This window comes from Hylobates moloch, unplaced genomic scaffold, assembly GCF_009828535.3.
Source record: "Hylobates moloch isolate HMO894 unplaced genomic scaffold, HMol_V3 SCAFFOLD_14, whole genome shotgun sequence".
Taxonomy (NCBI): Eukaryota; Metazoa; Chordata; class Mammalia; order Primates; family Hylobatidae; genus Hylobates; species Hylobates moloch.
The window spans coordinates 62,664,346-62,689,195 of record NW_026652289.1 but is presented as its reverse complement, the minus strand read 5'-3'; the positions used below and the strand labels follow the sequence as shown (position 1 = coordinate 62,689,195).

At 49.7% G+C, this 24,850-nt stretch overlaps 1 protein-coding gene across 10 annotated transcripts in view; it reads right to left on the bottom strand.

Moving 5' to 3' along the window:
• The window catches only part of MEGF11 (multiple EGF like domains 11), a 373,960-nt gene that overhangs the window by 222,064 nt on the left and 127,046 nt on the right, over window positions 1-24,850 (bottom strand). For 9 of the 10 annotated variants that reach the window (XR_009209605.1, XR_009209606.1, XM_032175096.2 and 6 more), the window contains 2 exons: window positions 21,271-21,372; window positions 16,414-16,514 (listed from right to left, as the gene is read on the bottom strand). Coding sequence is in view for 8 of the 10 variants with exons in the window: in XM_032175096.2 (XP_032030987.1) it covers window positions 16,414-16,514; window positions 21,271-21,372 (203 nt within the window). In the remaining 2 variants the exon portion in view is untranslated. Of the gene's footprint in view, window positions 1-16,413; window positions 16,515-21,270; window positions 21,373-24,850 lie in introns of those variants that run through there. The other variant, XM_058427326.1, reaches the window with a different exon arrangement.

The window sequence follows — 24,850 nt, the reverse complement described above, 5'->3', positions numbered from 1 at the left end:
ACAGATTCAGAAAAGGAAGATGCCCAGAAAGTCAGCTAGCCATTTCTCTGCTTGCTCTCTAGGTGGAAGTGGTGCGATCTGTGCATGTCCATGTCCCAGAGCAAGCAGAGCCATGACTAGGCTTCTCCATTCAGCAAGCTGAGTTCCTGCACCTCATTTCCATGATGCAGACTATGAGCTTGGCGATATTTATTTGCTGTTCTCTCTAACCATTTTAAACATTTTTTTTTGAGACAGGGTCTTACTCTGTTGCCCAGGCTGGAGCAGCCATCACAGCTCACTGTAACCTCCAACTCCTGGGCTCAAGCAATCCTCCTGCCTCAGCCTCCCAAATAGCTGGAACTACAGGCATGCACCACCACAATTAGCTAATTAAAAAATTTTTTTTGGTAGAAACAGGGTCTTTCTCATATCAGATCCCAAGTTGCCTAAGCTGGCTTCAAACTCCTGGCCTCAAGCGATCCTCCTACCTCAGCCTTCCAAAATGCTAGAATTACAGGCATGAGCCACCACACCTAGCCTAAACATTTTCTTTAGGTAGTCAGGGAGGGGTCTTGTCCACCTCTCAACTCTATGCTTCTACACCCAGGGTTTCTTCCCAGAACTGAAAACTTGTTTCCTTTGGCCCTTGGCCTAGCAGTACAGCTTTCTCTGCGTTATCATGCTGTACTGGATGATAAGAGCTGACACTCAGCACTTACTGTGTGCCATACACTGTTCCAAGCACCTTACATGAATTTATTCACCTAATCTTCCCAAGCCTTTTCACAAGTGGAAAGCACTGTTATTATCCCCATTACACAAATAAGGAAACTGAGGCACAGAGGGAATAAACAATAGGGTTCCCCAGACCAAGTTGCATCCCAACAGCAAATGAGAACTCGAATAGGAACTGAGTGGGACAGATGGCTGGATAGGGGATGAGGTGACCGCACACAGTGGGGGTCAGACCGGCAGCTGCAGCCATATCCCATCAGCTAAAAACTGTCCATCCTCAACCTCCAGAGATGCCAGACACAGAAGCTCCCAGTGCAGCCTTGGAGCAGCTAAGTCTGCAGGCTACTGGCTATAACGGAATGGTTATTATGAGCGTGAAAATGACACCAGATGCCTAGGTTTGACTTCCCAGTTCTAGTGCTTCATGCCTGTGTGACCTTGGGCAAGTTACATAACCTCTCTGTGTCTCCATTTTCTCATCTATTAACTGAGCATGTTAATAGTACCTACTTCATAGGATTGTGAGGATTAAATGAGTTAGTAATGAGGCCTAGCATATAGTTTGTGCTATGTAAGTGTTAGCTATGTTGATGATAATGGAGGAGGAGGAAGAGGGAAAGAATAAGAGGATGGGAGAGGAGAAGGCAAAGGAGGAACAAGAGGAAGAGGAGAAGAATATTGTTATTTCTACTGCCAGCCGGTCAAGGTGGGGGTGGTCAGGGGCTGGTGAGGACAAAGCCCCATCATATTCTCTTGTGGCACAGGGGCTACTACTCCTATTTTGTAGATGAGGAAAGGGAAACTCAGAGAGTAGAACGGCACATCGAAGTCTTTAGCTAGTTGAAGTGCAAGGCAGGCCTGCAACCCATGGTCCTTGAGCCTAAGCTAGAGCTTAGACACTCTACAGCACAGACCCCCAGCCAGACGTGGGGGCCCATTCTTTTAAGCTTAAGGTCCTGGTGGATTTCACAGCCCCAGCTTTTTCTGCATCAGTGCCCTGGAAACCCAGCTCCACTGCTTCCTAGCTGTGGGCCCTTAGGCAGGTGATTTCACTCCTCTGAGTCTCAGCTGTACACATGTAGAGAGTGAAATGCATTACTGCAAAGTCACTATAAGGATAAAATGAGATAACGTGTGAAGGCCTGACACCAAAAATGGGAGCCCCTCCTTTGTCCCTCCCTCCCTTTGTGAAGGCAAATGTCCTCCAGGAAGGTCTTCATCTAGAATGTGCTCCACATGGGGCTGATGGGTCCCAACAAGCTTCTCTATCTTGTCTGGAGTTATAGCTTTCACAGTCTGGTCACTGTTAGCTCACCTTTCCCCTCTGCCCACCCCAGCCAAGCAGTTAAGTCTTTAGGAGAAACTGTGACGGCCTGTGACAGCCTGTTTGGGGCTGCAGTCTAGGAAGAAACGGCCCCGCCCCGGGAAAGCTTAGGAACCTCTTTCCCTCTTACCACAGTTACCATGAAACTATGTACGTCCACCATCTAGAAACAAGCCAAACGGCATTTCCAAGGATGTTTCATGATTCTTTTCTTATCACTTTGCCTCTCTTAGGTTCTTCCTCCAATTCATTAAGAACGGCAATTGCATTTTTCCATTTTAAACTTTTCCACTGGTCTTGGGTCTCATTAACTTTGCCCATTGGCTTCAAAATGAGAAAAACCTCTGCTCTACAGTCACCACAATTTGAACTCATTTCATAGAAATTCAGAGCTGATAGGTCTTTTTACATTACAGATAAGAAGCTAAGACCCAAGGGAGGCGGAATCCTGCGTCCATTCACACAGCAAGATGATGGCCGAGCAGGTGAATTCCATCTCTGAAAGCCAGGTCAGGGCGCACATCTAACAGCATCATGGGGGTTTCAAGCCTGAAGGGGGTGGCTCCCTACTAGAGGCAAAACGCGAGTCCTTTCAACCTGGGTTCACTGGCCTCCTCCTCCTCCTCCTCGGAGCCAGAAGCCAGTGTTGGGGAGGCATCTCAGACAACAAATGCTGCTTAGTGCCCAGGTACCGCAGAAACCCCTCCAACCAAAACTGTCCCATCAGGCACCAGATGGCATTTGACTTTGGGGCTGAAGACCTCAGCTAGAATCAAGTCTGGCAACCCACAGAGAACGTAGCCCCAAACCTGGATCTTGCCTCAGGGGTTTCCATGCAGAGATGCAATTAAAAAATGGGGAGCAAAGGAGAAGCGTGTGCTCTGATTAGGAAAAACAAGGGCGGCCACTCCTACAAAGCCACAGGGCTCATCCCAGCGCTTGCACCTGCTCCTTGATTCTAGGGTCCAGATAGAAGAAGGAGGCCCAAATAAAGGAAAGGAAAAAGCAAGAAGAGGAGGAAGAGAGAGGCAGAAAAGGGAGAAGGAGGCCTTGCCTGGCCTCCCTTCTGCAAGGCCGGGCCCTGCCATGGTCCCCTCCCCAGCATTAATCCTATAGTAGTGCTTTATGTAAGCCCATTGTGCAAGAAGATTAAAAGGGACAGGCAGAACAAAGCATTGGTCTCCCTAACAGAGGCCCCTCCACTTAGTAAATTAGGAGCTCTTTCTACCTGACACACTTTTAAAGGGAAATCTTCAATTACCATGTGCTGGCGGGGCAGGGCAACAAAAGGTCTGTCTGGTGACTTTATTCTCAAAGCCTCGAGCAGGCACTGAAATGGTTTTATGTAATAGAGATACTAATCTAGTCCATATAATTTTGAGAATCCTTTATGGAGGACTGAAGGGTGTTTGAGCCCTGCGGCTGTTTCAAAGAGAATTTCTGCAGCTTATGCATTTACCTTGCCAAAAGCTTAGCTGAGCAAACAGAGTCCTCTAAATCACACTTGCTGTTGATTTACTATCAGGCCTCCTCTGTTTGTTTGGTGGATGGAGCCTTGTGGATAAACAGAGACAAGTCCCTGCACCTGGCCACACCAAAGGGCTAGGGGCTGCCTTTAAGTTGCCACCACTCTGGCTCCCAGATTTGGGAGTTTTCCTCTCTTTCCAGCCAGTGCAGGGTAAAGGCAACCAGAGGGGCAGTTCTCTGGCCAGGGGAGGGAGGAGGCCTCCCTGGCTTCTGCCCTTGGTTCCAGGTCTGCCTCCATTGTGGGAATGAGATTGATGGTGTCATTTGGCTCCCCTTCCCCACCCCATCAGGAGCAAAGAAGCGATTCTGGCTCCCTTGGTGACAATTCAGCACCACTAGCTGCTTAAAGAGGGAAAGGAGAAAGGAGAGTGAGAAACAATGATGGGGAAGGTGACTCTCAGGAGAATCTAGGGAGAAGTGAAGGCACAGACTCTTCAAACATGCCAGCGTGCAGTTATGCACTTGGTACATAGGTTACTGGGGGCTTTTTCATGGGCAGACATGTAATATACACATACAGCAAGTAATACATGCAGAACATACATGTGCACACATATGTAGGGGGGGGCATTTTGCACACAGCAAAACCCAGCTCTCATTAATATACATGTGTGTATGCAATAATAAAAGCCATCACTTCCATAGCACCTTCCACATGCCTGGCACCATTCTGAGCTCTTTACATACCTTCACTTACTTAATCTTCCCAGTGATGCCACAAGGAAGGTACTATTGCTACCCTTTTTTACAGGTGAGTAAACTGAGGCACAGAGAAGCTAAGTAATTTGCCCAGAGTCACACAGGGAGTAGGCAGCAGTCTGGCTCTAGGGTCTATGCTGTTAACCTTGATATCAGCTGGTATAACATGCCTGCACAGACATCCCTCACGTGGATTGGGAGCAGCCTCCACACATGCAGACTCACAATCCCATATGCACCACATCGACACACAGCCAGACATCAGAGCAGATATGCCCCTTCCTCAGAGGTCCAGACATATCACATCTGCAGCGTCAAATGAGGGATTCCAGTTCAACTAAGACTTAGACTAGGGTGAAAGATACTGAATGGTAAAATACTAAGATATTCCTCTTCTCATTGGTAAATGGTTGCTTACCCTTCCAAGACCCCCACCTTCCTATCGTCCAGCAACTACAGGGTTAACGGCTAGCCACACAGGGGGCCTCCAGGACCTATTCCATTCTAACTTACTGATGGGGTGCCAAGCCTGTAGTTCAATGTTTATATTCCTACCCCCCAGGTATAGACAGGGAGGGGACGGTGGGATGTGTGCCTGCAACGAGGGACCCTGCTCTCAGGCTCTCCACTGGGCTTGGCCACTCTCAGGTCAGCACAGCGTAGGGAGTGTCCAGCTCCCCAGCCAGTCCCCACCCCGCCTACTTGATGGACAGCTGAGCAAGGCTCTTGAAAGAGAGGTCTCCAAAGACATTGAAGTAGCCACTGGGAGGCAGTGGGAGGCTCTGAGCTGGCATTGTCACCCTCGCTGGGGCCACTCAGCAGCCCTCACTGAAGAGCAAGCATTAGAGGAGATTTGGGGACCGGCAGGCCCATTGTCCACAAAAGCCCATTAGTGGCCAGGAGGGAGGAGGGCGCTCAGCAAACCAGGAGGCACTGCGTGAGGAGCTCCATCCTCCCACGTCCCTCCAGTCACTGCTGCCCTACGTCCTGGAAGCTCAGCTCTAACCCAGAGGTGGCCTCCTGGGTTCTGAGACAGTAAGCTCAGTCCCCACAGAGCCCCAGAGCAGGGTTCCCAGACTCTTCACACACATGTGACATGGGTACAGATACCAGAACTCTGGGAGGAGCTTTGGGAACCTGAGGTCCTGGAGGGGAGGATAAAAGAGGGGAGGGCCCCGTCTGAAGCAGGCCACCCTCCACTCTGGACTCTCAGGACCCTGCCCAGAGACTACTCCTTTGGGTATCCCTCGAGGGTCCCCTGGAAAAGCCAGCCCATGCATCCTCGTGGTCAACCAGCCTGCACGTTCCCGTGCTGGGCACTACAGATACAGAGGGGTCCCACGTTCTGGGCCCTCAGGAGCTCATGGCCGGTGAGAGAAACAATAAACACATTGACAATGGGACCTGGAGTGAAAGGGGCTGCAATCAAGACAGGGCCGGGGCTGGGTAGGGAGGTGTTGAGTGGGGCTGCCCGAGAGTGTTAGGCTCCACACTGAGTTTGCAAGGACCACTATGCAGAAACTGCGAGAGCAGGATGGGGGGCTCAAGAAGGCGAGGGCAACCGCACGAAGCCCCAGGGAATGAGAGAATGTGGAGAACTCAGGCAGCTGGGTGGGTCGCAGAGGCTCAGCAGTCAGGTAATGGGACCTTGAGGAGCAAGACACAGAATCACGAGTGTCATGTGAAGAACCCTGGGGAACATACCCGGAGTGGGCAGCCCTGGACAGAGAGGAAGAAAATGTCAGAAACCACAGCCGTGGGGCAAGGCAGGAGTAGAATGGATTGGAGGTGCCTCCAATTTTCCAAGGCTATTTTCTGAGCCCCTACTATGTGCCTGGCACATCGTGACCCACTGTAGACTCTACAGTGATCTGTGTTGAGTGTATAGTTCCATTGAGGAGAAATTTTAAAAATGTATATTCTATGCCAGGTAGTGATAGTGCAAAGAAAAAAAAACAAAACAGGCTAAGAGGGTACAGAAAGATGTCAGGGAGGAGGCCACCATTGCAGACAGGGTGGTCAGGGAAGCCTCTCTGAAACACAGTATTTGACTGAGTGAAATGAGGGACGGGCCATCTGGTGCCACGTGGCTATCTGGGGAAGAGCATTCCGGGCAGAGAGAACAGGAACTGCCAAGGCTTCCTGTGTGCAGGAGGAGCCAGGAGGCCGGCGTGGGAGGCAGAGAGTCAGCTGGGGCCAGGCTACGTGGGGCTTGCAGCATCAAGCAGCAAACGCCCAACAAGGACCAGACATCCAAGGTATGAATTCAGAAGATCAAAAGGGGGCCGTTGGCAAGTTCCCACAGAGAAACTGGCACTTAGACTGGGCACAGGGTAGCCACTTCATGGGCTTCAGCTGGCCCAGGAAAACCCAGGAAGAGAGCTTACATAAATGCCTGACTGCTTCTGACACAACCAAAGGCTTCCCTTCAGAGGCCGCCCGGTGCAGATGGCAGAGGCTTAATTACAGCCGCAGCTGGTGATTAAGAAGCGATGCCTCAATCCTCCCATGGCTGTATCAGCACGAGGGGCCCTGCTGGCACTCGCTGAGGGTGGAGGAAAGTCCTGCCAGGGAAAGTTAGAGCTTGGCCAGCAAAACCCAGCCGCCAGACCCCAGGTCTTCATCCCCTTGACCAAGTCCTTGAACACGGCCGTCCATGGCTCACCCATCCCTGCACACCCCCCATAACTTGCCTTTCACCGCCTTCACCAGTGGTCCATGCTGCTGCCCCCAGAGCAACCACTCCCTGACACCACCTCACGGCATCGCCTGCTACTTAAACCCTTTGATGACCTCATGAGATTGTCCGGGCAGTGTCCTGACCCCTCTGCTGTCTCCCACCTCTCACCTTTGCTCACGCTGCCCCTCTGCCAGACGAGGCCCTCCCTCACAAAAGTAAACCAAGAATAATAGCTAAGTTTTACTGAGCTCTTCACATGCCAGGCCCTCTACTAAATGCTTTATTTGTAGCAACTCGAATCTTCGCAACAGCCGGAAGAGGTAGGTACCCAATGGGGCTCTATTTTACAGATGAGAAAGCCGAGGTATGGAGAGGCAAAACAACGTGCTCGGGGGCACACAGCTAGCAGAGGAAGTGAGTGGAGTCACTCTCAGGCCGGCTGAGTTCTGAAGCTCCGTCTTACCCACTGCCCATCTTTTTGTTCTCCTGGTGAATTCCTACTCATCTTTCGATTCAACTCAAAACTCACCTCCCTGAAGGGGTCTTCCTTGACCCCCTTTCCTTCCATCCCTAGATAAAGTTAGTCACCTCTCCCTAAGAGGTCTGTCAGTATTTGGGGTATGAGGCTATTTCACTCACTCAACTCAGTGGTTGGTCAGTACTCAGTGCGGGACACCGTGCCTGGCCCTGGGGAAAGCCATGCAGAGACTTGATCCCTCTGCCTCAGGAACTCACTTCTGAGTGGGAGAGATGGACAGGCACAGCAGCTTCACAACCAGCAGGACAAGGGTGCAGAGGGGCCCAGGGGTGGCAGGGCCAAGGGAGAGACAGGATGGTGGGTACAGAGTACTTGTAGCAACCACCGTGTGGCTCCCAAACAGGCAGAGTTCCAGGGTGGAACAGGAGGAATCCAAAATAGGCACTAACAGAAGGGGGAATCCAGAGAGACCACCAGGCATTGTGGGTGCTCAGACCATGAATTCACTCTTTCAACAATTATTTATCGAAGGCCTGACAAGCACTAACACGTGGACAAGGACAAATCTTTGGTAGTTACATTTCTCATTGCAAATGAATTAATTGACATCAGGGTTAAGCATCAGTATTTATGGGTTTGGTCAGTGTGAATCATCACCTGGGTCTCAGCTACTCTGAACATTCTAAATCAATGTTCTAAGCCCACCGACTGGGGACCAGACCACGGTGGCTGCATTAACTTTGACCAATCAGTGGGGCTCTGTCGGGGGTGGACAGGCAGCCATGACTTCCTTGCCTCTCTATTTAAACTGTGCTTATCCTTCTGTGATGGCATCTCTCCCACTAGACCATGTGCTTCTTATTCATCTCTGTGTCCCCAGGATCTAGTAGTACCTGCAAGGCATAGATATCTAATAATAATAAATTGTGATGGATGGATGTTGTTCTTCTAGGCAGCAAAGCTCAGCACCAGGTGTTGGTGACCCAAGGGAGTGGTGTCAGCACTGTTTCTGGTGATGGCAGCAGGCAAGACTCCTTGGGGAGACTCTTAGAGGATTAGCAGGGAGTTTTTACCTAGCAGCTAGGGAGAGGCTGAGTTTCAGACAGGCCCCACCATGCTGCTTACACATATGCCCTTTCCTCCACCCCCCATGCCCTCTGGGCACCTTGATCCTGGCACCTGTTAGGACCCACCTTGGCAAAAATTTGAGCTCAAACCAGTATAGCTTCAGTCCCCTCCTCCTCCCCTGCCCTCTTGAATGACCCCACTTCTCTCTTCTGGCCACAGGTTTCCCCTACTCAGAGAAAACCCACCATAGGAGGGGAAAGTACAGGATTTGAAGTCGCACCCATCTGAAATCCGGGCCTGCCACTTATCCATGTGGACAGGTCACTTAGCCTCTCTGAGCTTCAGTTTTCTGTCCTGTAAAAGGGCAGTAACAATAATGCTCAATTCTCCAGTCTACTGAGCAGATGATATACTGTAGGTGAAAGCGCCAGCTAAACCACCAGACATTACACAATTGTCATTATTATGGTTGAAAGTTAGCAATCACTCCAAGAAGGCATTGAATTAAACATCACAGGGGTTGGTTATAAAGCCCCCATTCCACTTCTCTCTGTAAAACAGGGTCAGTTCCAGTGATATGGAGAAAGTGCTAATGTAACTCCTCATGCTACAAAAGTGCTCCCAAAATATAGTAAAAATATTTTTAAATGCATAGCTGAGCTCTAAGGAGAGCAAGGTAAATTTCTAAGTGTGGGGGAATGGGGGAGTTTATAGGAGAGCAGAATGTGAGATGCTGAAGCCAAGGTAGCTCAGGGTACATTAGACCTGGCTACAGCCACCACCCCCACCCCCAGCGCAGGCTGGGAGCCAGGGACTTCACACCCACACAAGGGCAGACTTGGCCTTGGAAGTCGCCAGCTCCATGTAGGGGGGATTTGAACATGCTACCCACCAACCTAGAGATAAACAAGGTATTCTGGATGGAGAAAAAAGTCTCCCACAAGAAACAAAAAGCCAAGATAGGGGAACAGGCAGTGACCGCTGAATGGGTATGGGGTCTCCTTTAGGGGTGATTAGATAGAGGTGATATTTGCACATCGTGAATATACTAAATGCCACTGAATTGCACACTTTAAAATGATTTTATGGTATGTGAAATTCACATCAATTAAGAGAAAAAACACCCCAAGCCTTTACCAAACACAGCATAAAATCCCAAACCAGGCTACCAAAGTAAAGGGTGATCTTGAACTGGGGGAAACCATTAGAGTGCCCAACAAGAAAATGTAAAACTAATGTGTAGGGCCCCTGAAAAATTCGGGGCATAAGGGAGGGAAGAAAGGGCTAAATTAATAGTTAAAAAAAAAAAAAAAAAAAAGTACAACCTGTACAAGGAAAGAATCTGCCGTAATGGAGAATCAGCCGGCACCACGAACAGGAGAATTGATACTCTAGGAACTTGAGCTAATAGAACTAATCGCTCGAGATAAAACTATCTGAAAGAGACTATAAAAGAAATATGTTTAAAATAATTAAAGCAATAAAAGAAGGAATGGAATTCATAATGAAAGAATAGGACACGACAGAAAAAGCACAGCATATCTGAAAAAGAACCAATGGCACTCCTAGAAATGAAACATGAAACTGAAATTAAGACCACACCAGATAGATTAATTAGCAGAACCACAGCATCTAATAAATGGATCTAAGGAAAATGTCCAAGGTGCAGCATGGAGAGATAAAGAGACTGAAAATGAGAACTTAGGAGAGACAGAAGATGGAATACGAGGATCCAACATATTGGAGCTCCAACAGGAGAAATTAAGAGAATGGAAGAAAGGAGATTTTTGAAGAGGTATGGTTGGCAATTTTCCAGAATCGATGAAGGACATGAATCCTTAGCTCGAAGATGACATATACCTCCGAGAAGCAAACAGTATAAAACAAACAAAAACCCCAAAAAACTCCACACCCAGACACATCCTAGGGAAACTGCAGGGCAGTGCAAAACAAAGTCCAGAACACAATGGAACACCACTTCTCAAACTGCTGGAAGAAAATGACTGAAAGCCTAGAATGTCACAGGTAGCTTAACCATCATTCAAGAGCAAAGGCAAAATTAAAGCATAAGACAAATAAAGCATAGGAGCATTGGTCACTCACAGACCTTCCCTGAAAGAACTAAAGAACTTTCAAGAAGAATGAGGCTAAACCTAGGAGAGTGATGAAAGAAGAGATGATGAGCAAAGGAATTATGAAACATAGGAATTCGATTTAAATTTGAACAATAATTGTGGAAAGCAACAGCAATAATGAAACAGGAATACCTAATTTGGCACAGAGTTGACGTGTCGAATTCACTGAATTAAATCTTACACTGCCTGCTCCCCTGCCCAACCCCCTGCCAGAATCCTCTCCCCTCAGCCAGAGCCCATCCGTGAGGCCAATCTCCCAGACCCTCAGCTGCTGGCTCCCTCGGCCACCACGTGCAGACCACCCCCTAGGGTTGGCACAGTCCCTTTCCCTGGGGCCAACCTATGCTCCCCAAGCCAGCCGGGCCCATCAGCTGCATACGTGCCTGGAGTTTCTGGTGGATCCCTCCACTTCTGGATTTCCTGAAAACCACACTGCAGAGGGTGGCCTCTGGCATTCCAAGCCACCACTGAAAGGGCCAGAAGATTTCACCTGGAAGCTTGAGGGAGTTCATTTGCTGTGGGGGAAACTATGTCGACCAAGAGGAAACAGGAGATGGGAGATTGAGCAGATAGACTCCCCCTGCTCGCCCGCTGCAGTGAGGCATGCTTTCTCCCTGCTGCCCATCAGAAGCGCTGAGTACTTAGGGGATGCACCTGCTGGGCCTCTTTGTAACAGATTCACAAACTGAGTCAGTAAAGAAACCGTTGCCTAATGGTTCTCAGGTGTAGTTCCCATCCAGCAGGATCAGCTGGGAACTTGTTAGAAATGCAAATTCTTGGGCCCCACCTCAAATCTTCTGAATCAGAGACTCTGGGACTGGGGCCCAGCAGCCTGTGGTATAACAAGTCCCCCAGGTGATTCTGGTTCGGCAGCTCACGTCTGAGAACTGCTGGAGTCAAGCACACAGAATCTGTCTCATATTGTTATTAAGTGTTTACCAAAGACACATTTGAATGAGTTGTGGTTTGTGAGCACCATGGCCATCTGTATGGGACTTGGGATAGGAACTAATACTGCTCACTAAATGTTTCTGACCCTCTGCCTTCAAGACTAGTTAGAGCCCTCTTTTCTCTGCCACGGCAGCTAGCAACATTCCAGAGAGTTGCTGCTCCATCACGTAGGGGTGAGGCTGACAAGGAGCAGGCCTTAGCTAGCCCACAGCGGACACCTGATATGAAGAAGAAATTAAACTTCACTGTTTCAAGCCACTGGGATTTGGACATTGTCTGTTACCGCAGCAAAACTCAGTATGGTCATAACTCAGTCGTGTATCATCTGGTTTGATACAAGACTAATATTTTCAAAGAACAGAGCTTCCCAAAATGCCTCAAACTCTACCACATACGTGAAAGTCTGCTTCTCCAAGACATAAAACTAGCTCCATATGCAGAGGCAAAAATGCCTCTGTCCTGAAAGAAGGAAGAAAGGGAAGCTTGGAGGGAGGGAGGAAGGCAGGCAAGTGCTTCTGCCCAGTGATCTCTAGGAAATATTTCATACCTGGTGACCACAGTGGGCTAGGACCCAGCTGTAGCTGTAGATACTGGAAGTGGAACGGGGTATGAGTTGGGCAGGGGTGGGTGGGAAGCTCTGGTACGGATGGTTTCAGGAGGGCTCCCAGATGAGAATAGCAGTTCAAAGACAGAGGAAATTGCACAGAGAGGAGAAAAACAGTGCCCCCCAGCATCTGTATTGAGCTCTGTGCTTCCCAGGATACTCTGGGTCCCTGTTCCATCTCTTCCTCCTTCCACACACAGGGATGGTCCGTCCTATGTCACAGCTGCTCCACAGAGGCAAAGGACTGGCCCAAGATTGCACAGCAAGTTGGTGGCTGAGTCAGCCAAGGCTTTCACGCCCGGGCCTGCTCCTTGTCAGCCTGCAAGAAACAAGCCTCTCAGAAGGTGACTCTGGAGGGAGGATGACATCCTCCCGCCCCTGCCCAGGGCACAGGTGATGTTCTTGTGCAGGATCCAGAGAACTCTCAGCATCCGATGTGTTCTCACCAGGTTCTGGTGAAGTTGGAGGTTCTCTGGCCTCTGAGCAATCGGGAGGGATGAGTCGGGGGGCAGGGCTTGCAGGCACCAGTCCCTGAATGCTGCCAGGCTCACAAGCCTCCCATCTGTCCCCCAGTGCCCTGGCGCCATTCTTCACCCTCTCACTACCATTTCTCCCTCTCACAACCTCCCTCACCCTGGGGGTCTCCATTCTCTCATGGGCAAGTGACAAAGCCAAAGCCCATGTGGGGCCGGTTGGTGCCCCCTCCCTTTCCTCCCGTCACAATAAACAGGAACAGGAGGATGGTGGTAACAGCTGACACCAGCCTCTCCAGATTTCGTATGTGAAAGTCTCAAGCCGCAGCACCTGAGACACACCCTTATTTGGAGATAGGGTCTTAAAAGGTAATCAAGTTAAAATGAGCTCATTAGAGTGAGCTCTAATCCACTATGACGTGTGTGCTCATACCAAGGAAATGTGAAGCCATGGGAAGAACACCATGTGACAATCAGAGTCCTGCTGTTGCAGCCAGGAAACTACCAGAAGCAAGGAGAGAGGCTGGAACAGACCCTTTGCTCAGCCCCAGAAGGAAGCAGCCCTGCCAACACCTGGATCTCAGACTTCTGAGCCCCAGAACTGTGAGACGATAAACCCCTGCCAGTGAAGCCGCCCAGCCTGTGGTACTTTGTAACGGCCACCCTAGGCAATCGACACACCCAACCCAGCCACCTGCACCTCCCTGCTGCAGCCCAGGTCTGCCCTCTGGGGTCTGGCCAGCCTCCTCACCGCCCACCTCCATGCCTTTGCTGATGGGGTTCCCTCTCCCGCCCACCCCTGACGGCGTCATTGCAACCCTCGAGATGGAGCTCAAGGCCCCATGAAGCAGGTGGCAGCATTCTCTCCTGCCACTCTCGTCTGTCCCTGTCTAGCCTTTTTCACATCCAGTCTCTGGGCTGTTATGGAATGATTTTGCTGAGTGTTAGTCCCGCCTTCCCATCATGAAAGTAGATTCCACAAGGGCATGGGCTATTCGTATTTCTAACTCTTCTCTTCTATCTCGTAGCACAGCACTGTGGGTGGGCTATAGTAGGTGCTTAATAAATACTGGCTTGAAACACTTTTCTAATATACCCTGTAGCATACTCTAAGTCCCCTCCTTTGACTAGGCTGAACACTCCTTGAGGACAGCAACTGTTCATCATCTGTATCTATGCCCCTGCATCTTGCGTAGCAAGAAGTAACAAATATATGCTGCATGGGTAACGTGAACATGTGGCAGAAATTATTTACCATGCAACAAGGACCCTGTAAGGGTTTCAGGGAATCCATGAACCCAGTGAACCCATGAACCCAATGCAAGGGACTTTGGGTGTTGGTATGTTTATATAGGTACTGTGCATTTTCCCAGGGACAGTGTTCATGGGCCTCTTTGAGCAACTGAAAGCCAGGACTCAAACAATGTGGAGCACCAATGCCATGGAGGAGGGAACTGACATTTACTCAACCCCCACTCTGTGCCTGGTGAGTGCAGGTGTTACTACTGCCATTTTACATGAATGAAAACTGAGGTTCAGAGAGGTAAAGCCTTGCCTGGGTTCGTGAAGAGACAAGCAGCCTGCCCAAGCCATCCACGTGCAGAGACTCTGGAGCCAGACAGCCTGGATTCAAATCCAAGTTCTGCCACTTTCCAGATGTGTGATCTTGGGCAAATTACATAAGCTCTGTGACTCAGTTTCCCCATCTATCAAATGAGAGAAATAAGGATACCTTCCTCATAGGGCTGTTGGGAGCAGTAGATGGATCAGCATATGTAAAGGGATCAGCATGGTGCCTGGCATGTGGCAGGTGCTGGGAAGATGAAGAAGATGCAGAGGAAGAAGCTGGCAGTGGCAGGGCAAGGATCAAACCCAGACCCCTGTGAATCCGTGTCATTACTACTAGCACCCAGGGTGCCACACATCCCATCTCCCCGCCAGAACTCTCCTGTCCCCTCCTAGAAGTCTTCCATCCCGAAAGTGGCTTTTTGAGTTTGATTTCCTGGTGGACCGTCCTAGGGTCACCTGGCCAGAAGTTAGTACCCGGTGGTTACATAAGGAGTAAGTCGGAAGGTATAAACTGCCCTTGCCTGTCAGCAAGACTGGGCCTCCTGTGCAATCAGGACACTTAGCACTTCTGCCCTGCTCTTCATTTTCCAAGAGCTTTGCCACCGTTCACTAATGGAAATTAGAAAGGAAATGTGCTGGATTTGGAAATGTCCATTCCTGGATCTCTGTGCTGACATCCAAACTGCCTTCATAATCTCCCTGAGTCCATCACTGTGCCCTGAGCTTCGGCAGGCTGCTTACATCTGTCTCTGAGGCTTTGTGAGTCCCGTGTCCTGCCCCTGGCCTGATTTCGCACTACTCCATGCAGACAGAGCAGCAGCAGGAAAGCCTTAGTCCTGATCTCGCATCTACACCTGGGTCTTGGTTACCCCATCCCAGGTGAGGTACTGACCAAGGCCTCGTCCTAGCTCAGTCCTCTGCCCTGCTCCTGAGGAATGGCCTTTTAGGTGAACTGCTTTGTATCTTTCCTACAAAACCACCACTACTGAACCCATTGGAGGGTACATTTTTCATTCATTCTCGTAATGCAATTAGAATTGAGTTTCTCCAGCATTGGGGGAGATGTAACAACAGTAGGAGAAAATTGTCATTTTATTCCCAACATCAACACACCCACTCTGCCCAAATTTTCCCTCTGGTGCGAACTCTCTCTACCCACTCGAATGGCAAAGAGAATACTAACAAGGAAACTTGCTCTCCAAATGAAGAGGCAGAAGCTTTGGGGGTGGAATCTCTTCTCAGTCATTAAACGAGGGCCTCCCAGCTCCTCTGACACTCTCCTGCAGTAGAGGGAACCTTCCAAGGCCCCCTGGAAAGGCCACTGGCCCCATGTCACTGGGTCAGAGGTGAGTGGGGAAAGAGTCCCTTAGAACCCAACAGGGACCCTGCAACCTCTCCCAGAGAGGTTAAGTGACTTGCCCAAAGCCCCATAGCTAGGAAGCCCAGATCTACAGGCTCCTGCTCTGGGGTGCCTCCACTGCACCACGCTGCTCTTCTCCCAGAGGGCCTGCAGCTGCCAGCAACTCAGCTCTTGTCTTTCTTAGGGGACACTAAGGCTTACATTTTCTGAGCTGCTCTAAACAAATAGGAAAAGAGGCAATGTTTGTCTTTCATGCACACACCTCTTCTCCAATGTCCCCCAAATCCTTTTTGGAAATCCTCCGAGCTCCCAGAACCACTCCCTCATGGTCCGTCTCACCTTTGCCCCCATCCTTTTCTTACTGTGGTTTTGACATCCAACAACCCAGCCTTCCTTCCTCCCTTTCCCATTTCCACCCACCCAGCTGTCCATCTACATACCCATCCATCTCTCCTTCCATCCAGCAAAGCTGTCTTGAGCACCTGCACATCTTAACCCTGTGCCAGGCACCCAGCACTTCTTCTCCCTTGCTCCTCAGAGTGCCCACTCCAGAAGGAGCCACTTCTCCCCTATCCCCCATCAAGGCCTTGAACTCATGGACTTCCATCCACCCTGTAAGGAGGTTGATCTGATGGCCCAACCCTTGCTACTGTATTTGCAGCAAATTCATTATTCCTTCTGAACACTGGTAGCAGACAGGGACTTCTGGAGCCATCTGGCTGAGGACTGCTGCCTAGGGGCCGTGGATATCAGCCCTACCTCCCCTCCCCTCCTTTCGCCTCTCCTCCCTTCCCCACTGAGGCCAGAACAGCAGCAGCCCCTACATACGTATGCAGAAGTCTCCGTTCTCATAGTAGCCAGGGCAGCACTGGGACCTCCGCCGGTACATGGTCCGGAGGCCTCTCCGATACGCCGTCTTATAACTGATCCTAAGGCACAAGGGAGAAAGCCACTTGAAAGTATTGAAAATCAATCCCTCCCGTTTAGAATGATATTTGTGTTAAGCTATATTGAGGATGCCATTCAATAATTACTTTAAAATGCATGGTGGCTTCAAATATGAAGGAACACAATAAAGAAATCAATAGTGGGATTTGGGCTGTTGTGATGCAGAATGTATTACACGGCACTTTCTAAACCTGCTGACTTTTCCCCAATCACTTCTAAATAGAAGGGCTGCAGAAGATACTTTCTGGAGTGACATTGTGGAGGGCAACCATGAACTTCTCCTTAGTTCCTTAAAACACCCAGATTCTGGACTTGAAGAGCCCACGGGGTGACCTGGATAGAAGTCAAGCCCTGAGGGTTTCTGTGCCCGCTCCGTCCCACCCCTCTAACAAGCCAGACTGCTCACAGCACCCTGAGTATTGGTCCCCCCACTTGGAGAACTGAGGCAGAGTCAGCAAAAGGACCCTTTGAGTCCAACTCAGTCCCGGAGAGTAGATTAATCTCCCCCACACCAAAAATAACACCTCCGGGAGAGGAGCCTCGCATGCCACCCTGGGAAGGCCCTGAACCGACCCCTCGCCCAGCAAAGGAAGAAGCTGAGGCCCATGGAGCTGCAGCACTGGGAGTCAGACACGTGGGTTCCAGACCTTATGCTGACACAAGTGTGAAGACTTAGCCCCATGCCAGAGAGACTATGAGCAACATCTCATTCCATTCCCTGCAGCAGGCGCCATTACTATCCCCCTTTATTTTATTTCTTTCCCTTTTAGAGCTTTTATTCTATTTTTTTATGTTCCCCTCAACTCCCCACCCTTTGTTTTATGAATAAGAAAACTAAAATTAGTGAAGTTAGTGACCAGCACAGCTAATCAGGGTCAGAGCCAGGATTCAAACCTAGCTCACTCCAATTTCAAAGCTGCTAGGCTTAACCTACTGCCCTCCACCAGGTTTCACAGGGTAGATTCTGGCCTTACAGATGGCCACAGTGAAGGAGTAAGTAAAAAGAAATACGGAGTCCTTAGGAGGAAATCAAAATAGGGTATTCATAGGCAAAGCCCCTTCTTCACATGGAGAGTCAAAGTGGAAGAGATTTGAAGTGGCCACTAGAGACTAGAGAGAGGAAGTGACCTGCCCAAGGTCATAGAGTGGAACTTGGACCCAACCCCAAGTCCTTGGGCCTTGAAGCCAGACCTCTTTCCACTTTTCCATCAGCACCTAAGGGGAGCTTGCCCTGTGGACTCTTCTCAGCAGCATAGCAGCAGGGTCTGGTCATCAGAGACGCCTACAGACTGTGTTCCATGGAGGGTCAGGCTGGCTTAGGAAAAGAGTCCTATAATACAGGCTGGGACAACCCTCCCACACCTTAAAGCCCTCACTTCATAACAAATGACAGTGCAGAACTCTGGGGAAATCTGTGATATTTGGGAATGTCGTAAGCTAAGGTCATTCAACTTTGTCAAAAACCCATAATGGAAGGAAAGCTGGCCTCAAAGTAAAGCTACTTCCCCAGCACAGAAGGCAGCTCCCGGCAGTTTCAGGGGTTGTATAAGCCTCTCAGGTAAAGAATGACTCAGAATCCACTCAAAGGTCATCCAGCCTGTTCTCCCCAGCAAACAGGATTATCCCCGAGCCCCCCAGCGGGGGGTGATCTGGGCATCATTAACGCCCCTCAGGAGAGGGTTGCCACCCATTGTTTCTGGCTCACCCATCTTTGTTTGTCCCTGTGCAGGCTGGAAAGCAAGAGAGGGAAGCAAGGCCAGGTGCCAGGCTGCTCTCAGGGGAAGGATGCTGGGTTAAAACATGCCATTCCACACCAAAGCAGACGGAGGGTGCAAGCTGCTAGCATGCACACTCTAGGTCATCAGGAAAGCTGCAAGGCGACTCAATAATTTAGCAAAATAATTCATGTTCTAGGAATACAGCCTATTTTAATAAGCAGCCACCACCTCAGTGGTGATGGATGGCAGCCCTAGCCTTCAAGTACCCAAAAGGGCCACACCCCTGAGCAAACTTGGCTCTCACAATGGGCCTGCCACGACTTTGGGAGAAGCAGCACTACTATTTCTGCCTCTGTCTTTGACCAGGGCCGCAAGCAGCCAACTCTGGCAAAATTGGTGGGGTGAAAGGGAGCATTTAGTCCCACCTCCTCATTCCACAGTCAAATGCTAGAGGAAGGGGATGCAGTAATAGCTGAGTTGCTCCTATTGGACCACCTTTCTGCAAATAGCAACTATAAAATCTAGGGGAAAATATACAAAACAACTACCTGAAGGCACTCGAGGGAGGACAAAAGCAGGTGGATACTGGAGGCAAGTGGACATTTGAGAGAAGGGAATGGTGCTGGGCAAGTTAGCACAACAATATTCCGGGCAACTAAAATGCAGATAGAAAACACACAAACTTGCTCGTTTGAAGAACCACAGGACAAGTCCAGGGTGCACCCAGCAGGTAGCAGGTGAAAGGGGAAACCTTAGAAACGTGAGAGCTACAAAGAGGGAGCCCCAACATCTTTGTAAAATACCTGCCCAAGTGTCTGGCCACTGATTTATCCTTATGGAGGACATATTCCAAGCAGCCTAGCTAATGCTAAAAATATTAAACTTTCAGAGTTTGGAATTTGTGTTTAGCCAAGTAACCAGGCCGCTAAAAGAATAAACAAACAACAACAACAACAAATTAATATTCTCTGGAGGAACATAACAGAATCTGGTCTCCACATGTCATTCATAATGCTCACAATATAATCCAAGATTACTAGGCATATAAAGAAACACACTGGCCAGGCACGGTGGCTCACGCCTGTAATCCCAGCACTTTGGAAAGCCGAGGTGAGGAGATCACGAGGTCGGGAGTTTGAGACCAGCCTGGCCAATATGGTGAAACCCCATCTCTACTAAAAATACAAAAATTAGAAGGATGTGGTGGCGGGTGCGTGTAATCCCAGCTACTCAGGAGGCTGAGGCAGGAGAATTACTTGAACCGGGAAGGCAGAGGTTGCAGTGAGCCGAGATCACGTCACTGCACTCCAGCCTGGGCAACAGAGTGGGACTCTGTCAAAAAACAAACAGACAAACAAACAAAACACCAAAAAACAAGAAACTACCCATGCAGAAAAAAAAAAAAGCAATCAGTGAAGACCAGCCCTGAGATGACCCAGATGTTGGAATTAGCAGGCAAGGATTTTAAAGCAGCAAGTATAGCTCTGCTCAATGTCTCACAGCCAGTTAGTAGCAAAACCTCAAAGAAAACCAGGACTTCAGCTTCTCAGCACAGAACGAGTTTTCTCATCCATGTTGCTGCCCAGCATGATTCCTGAATTATCCTCAAAGAGGAACTGGGCTCATAGGAGAAAGCAAAGGAGAAATCTGGAATCAACAGATATTCAGCAACTAGGAAAAGGGCCCACCCTGGGGTCTCTCCCTTACTCCCTTATTTACCCTTCAACAGCTAGTCTCTCACCCTTCAAATAGTGTCACTTCACATGTGGCTAATATCTCACACTTTCCTCCATTTTCCCCTGTATTTTTCAAAGTAATTTTCACATTCCTGACCTCCCTGGACACTGCAGGGTAGGTAGAACAAGGATTATTAAGGTTTTTTTGTTTTGTTTTTTGGTTTTTGGTTTTTTTTTTTTGAGATGGAGTCTCGCTCTGTTGCCCAGGCTGGAGTGCAGTGGCGCGATCTCGGCTCACTGCAAGCTCTGCCTGAATGGTGGAGTTCATGCCATTCTCCTGCCTCAGCCTCCCTAGTAGCTGGGACTACAGGCGCCCGCCACCACGCCCGGCTAATTTTTTGTATTTTTAGTAGAGACGGGGTTTCACCATGTTAGCCAGGATGATCTCGTTCTCCTGACTTCATGATCCGCCCGCCTCAGCCTCCCAAAGTGCTGGGATTACAGGCGTGAGCCACTGCGCCCGGTGGGATTATTAAGTTTGATGGGTACACTGGGAATCCCAAAATAAAGTGTCTTTCCAGGGTCATCCCTTAAAGCATGTTGTTTCTTCCTTCCTCTTGCCTTTCCCTGAGTGACGTGATAACATATGATCCGCAGGAGGGCTGCAGACAAGGGTACAAGACTGCCAATGTGCAGTTGTCCATGTTGAGCACTGCTAAGGAAAGCCTGGCCAAGGTGCCGAGAGGTTGCTGAATTCTAGCCTGCACTCTGGTCTTCAAGCCAGATGCCCTGATATGGGGCTACATCTGCTCAGGGCAGGGGGCTGTCTTAGGTTGGGTTTTCCCCCAAAGGCAAACCCTAAGAAAAGGATTCAAGAACAAGTAGTTTATTTTGGAGGCAATCCTAGGAAGTACTGGTAGGAGGATGGAAAAGTGAGACAGGGAAGTAAAGGCAGCCAATTTACGGTATATTGTTGAGCAGGTTACTTCTACGGGCAACTGGGGTTCCATCACTGGAGACTTCTAGGATACATGTAGAACATGGCTAAGAGATGTTCCTGCCATCCCAAGTGTGACGAAGTTGGGGTAGTTATCCACCACCTCCCCATCTCCCCATCCCTGGTTGAGGGATGCCCTCAAGAGCATTAACTCTCCAGCACTGCTGGCCTGTCTTACCCACAAGCTCTTTTGGCCAGAAAGAAGCCATCAGCAGAGCATCTTGGGTGTTCAGAGTGGAGGCGCATGACAACATCTGCTCCAGTGGCCTTTTTCTAACTTGTACAGAGGCAAGCCCTGAGATCCCAGTGCCTTTTCCCTGCCCCGTCATCTGAGAGAGGTACTCACCGGTGCCTGGTGCACTTGAACCAGTTGAGGATGTCTGTGCATCGTGTGTAATAGATCTGATCGAAGGGGTGTGCATACGATTCCTGGACAGTCACAGCATAGCTGAGAACCAGATGGGAGATGGGAGCCATGATTAGCACTTGGGAAGCTGAGCTGATATTCCGCAGGGCATCTGAGCCCACAGCCCTGAGGCCAAGCTCCACAGCCAAGTGTCCGGAGGTTCTGACCTCCCCCCTCCCAACTATCCTCCCCCTGCCCTGAATGCCCTCATATTCCAGCCTCCCCGACCCCAGATTGGCCCCAGTACATATTTACTGACCTTTGGCCCAGATCATTTTCTAAAATTCGAGTTCATTTGTTCATTTAACAGAGAATGAATAAAGAAGCGGGGGATAGTTTTATTCTGTGTGGCTCTGGAAGGCAGAGCCAACAAGTTTAAAAATACTTTATGTGTTTGTTCATATCTTTATGGTTTTCAAAGAACATGCTTGGAAGCTGGTCTTTGCAGCAACTCTATGAAGTAAGTGGCCCCATTTTATAGAGGAAGACACTAAGGCTCAGAGAAAAGTGACTTGCCCAGCTCACACTGCAGTATCAATAGCTGCTAACATTTATTGAGCACCCTGTGTCAAGTGTTTTAATACATTTCATTCCTCACAATCTTAGGCAGGTGGAATTGTTCTCGCTTTACAGACCAGGAAACTCAGTATCAGGGGGCCTAAGTGGCTTCCACAAGCTCCTCCAATTACCTTCTACTCTATTCTGCCTCTGGTATAGCTGGGGGCACACTGGGGATATGTCCCTGATAGAAGTGGTTTCTTGTCATCCTGCCTGTTAGCTGTAAACCTGGACCAGCAGGTGGAAGCCAAGGGGAATCAGATCTCAGCTTAACCAAAAGAAGCCTTTCTACCTGCCGGCCCCTGGCAGGGGTTGCATGAAGTGGCATTCAAGCCAGGATGCTGAAGTGAGGACTCACGTTTCCCAAGCAGGCTGGAGAGAGGACCTCAGCTGAGATCTAAGGAATTAATTTCTATGTAGGTTGGTATTATTCAGTGTTTTTCCCAGAAGGCTCAGTGACCTGGGCCAGATGGCCAGGTCCAGGCTGTAAAAGCACGTCTGCCTTGCCTGAGGAAACTGCATTGGTTAACTTGCAAGGGGGCTGGGCAGGCCAGCTCCCCAAGTGGGTCCACAGTAGGCTCTCTGATGCCTGAAAGGTCAAAGGTCTGGCATCTAGAAGGAGAAGGCCAAAAGCAGTCAACAATACTCAGAGGCCTGGGTGGTGGGAAATTCTGTTTCTCTGAAGCACTGGGTATGTAAGGAGGGCTCTCGGTGTGCCCCCACCAGCTGGCACACCTGAGATATGCCTCAGAAGCACACATCTAGGAAAAAAATAGCCCAAACCCTGTTTATCTCCAGGCTTGGGGAAACTGAGGCAACTCAACCCTCACTCCAGCCACCCAGAGTCCTCTTCCAACTCTGGGATCGCATGATTCTTTGCTCCAGCACATCTCCTGAATACCTCACTTAGAGCAAGAGGATGAATGGGGAGCGTGCACGGCCCCTGGAATCCAAACATGGGGGCAGTAGGAGGGGCAAGTTTGAAGCCTGTTGCCTGTTAGCAGCATGCCCTTAGATGTGTTATTTGACTCATATAAGTCTCTGTTTCCTCACCTGTAAGTCTAACCAGGTTGTGTGGTTATTGTGAGGATTAAAGGAGGGCAGTAATATTCTCTATCTCTCAGGGCAGTGGGAAAATAAAACAAGATACACTATACATGTAACATGCTTAAACAGTAAGCGTTTAATAGATGTTGACAGGCAATGATTCACTTCCTGTGCTAGGCACTGAAGGATCTTTCCTCCCTCACCAAGGTGGGGGAGAGAGGGAGCAAGACCAGCACACAGAATGGATTCCCCACCTTTGTTAAGCACTCGGGGGTCCAGCCTCCCTTTTCAGCCCTAACATAGACCTTGGATGCCCAGAGAGAAGCCCAGCAGAGGGCTGGAGGGGGCAGTCACGGGGTAGAGACCAGGCTCTGCAGGATGCCCTGGGCTGAACGAGTCTGGCAACAAGGCCTCGTACCAACTCCAAGTTCTCTGACCCGAAGTGTGTGCCCCTGGTTTCACGGCTGGGTGGCTTAACACTGCTCATTTGCCAACATGCTAATGAGGGGCCGGATTAATCTTGGAGAGCCAGGCTTTACTATCGGGGAGAGGTCTTTACACTGGGTTTTATGGTGGAGCGGCATAATTAATAAGCAGCCGCCAGAAGCACTAATCCAGCTGAGAAATTCTCCCTAAGCGGTCTCCAGGGACCGGGGTGTGTTTCTGGAACAACACAGGCTAGATCCATCCATACATAACTTACAATGGAGCTCAGCTGGAAAGACTGAGAAGAAGAAAGCACCTGGTGTCACCAGGCATTGCCCACAAGGCTTACCCCTTGGGGCCAGAGAAGCCCAGAGAGTCCCCAGACCTCATTCTAGCTGTTAGATTTCACTCCTTGTCTTCCCATCCAGGCTGTACCCTTGGCTGATAGCCTAAGAAGCCTGAAATGCCAGCTTAGTTCAGCTCAGTTCAGAATATTTTCACATTCCAAATGTATTCATGTTGGGCAGGTGTACAAATTAGTGAGTACAAATGGGGCTCAGACAGTGAGAGAAGTCAGAAGGGGCCCTCCCTGTGGGGGATGCTCCCTGGAAGAGAGGGACTCTGGATAGAGCCACTACGGCAGGCAGAGGTGAGCAGCTGCAAAGGAGGCGCTCGAGGGGCTGTGAGGCAGCAGAGACAGTAGCAGGAAGCGGCTGTGTCTTAACAGGACCAGAGGGATGAAAGGGGTCCTCCGAGGCTGGAGTCCAAAACCCACAGAATAACGAGGGGCTCTTCCCAATACCTCTCTGACCCACTGGGAAATAAAGGTTTAAATTCACCAAAGCCAGAATGGGCAAGGGGCCTGAGTAACCTCCGAATCACGTAGAAAGCTTATGAAAAATGCAATATTGAATCAGCATCTCGGGGATAGGCCCCAGGAGACCTTTTCATATGTACCTCCCATGAGTCTGATGTGCACTAAACTCCATCATAACCAGTTCCTGCAAAGCCACAGTTGTCAACAAGAAAAGACAGTAACTGATGCTTATGGTCCTCAAAGCACTTTCGTGAAACTGCTGCCCTTGATCTTCCAACGAGCCTGTGAGGCAAGGATAATGATTCTCCCCACTTTACAGAGGTGGAAGTAGGCTCAGAGCTGTTCAGAGACTTCCCCAGAGTCACACAGCTTATAGGTGGAAAAATCCAGACTGGAATGAACTGAGGTCTTCTCATGATGGATCTTGTTTTCTTCCCACTTTACCAAAAAGGGACACACCACAGTACTGCCTTTTGCTCCATCCTCAACTTTATTGGGACACCACGCAGAGGATCTGGTCTCCAGGGATCACACAAGTGCAGACACTGTCCCTCTGCCTCCCAGCTGATCCTTCCTGACCCACAAGTGTCCAGGCTACCCCAGAGCCAGGTCCTGCCTGGCTGAGGTGCCTTTCCCTGCCCTAGGGCTGGGCTATCCACCCTCACGGGCATG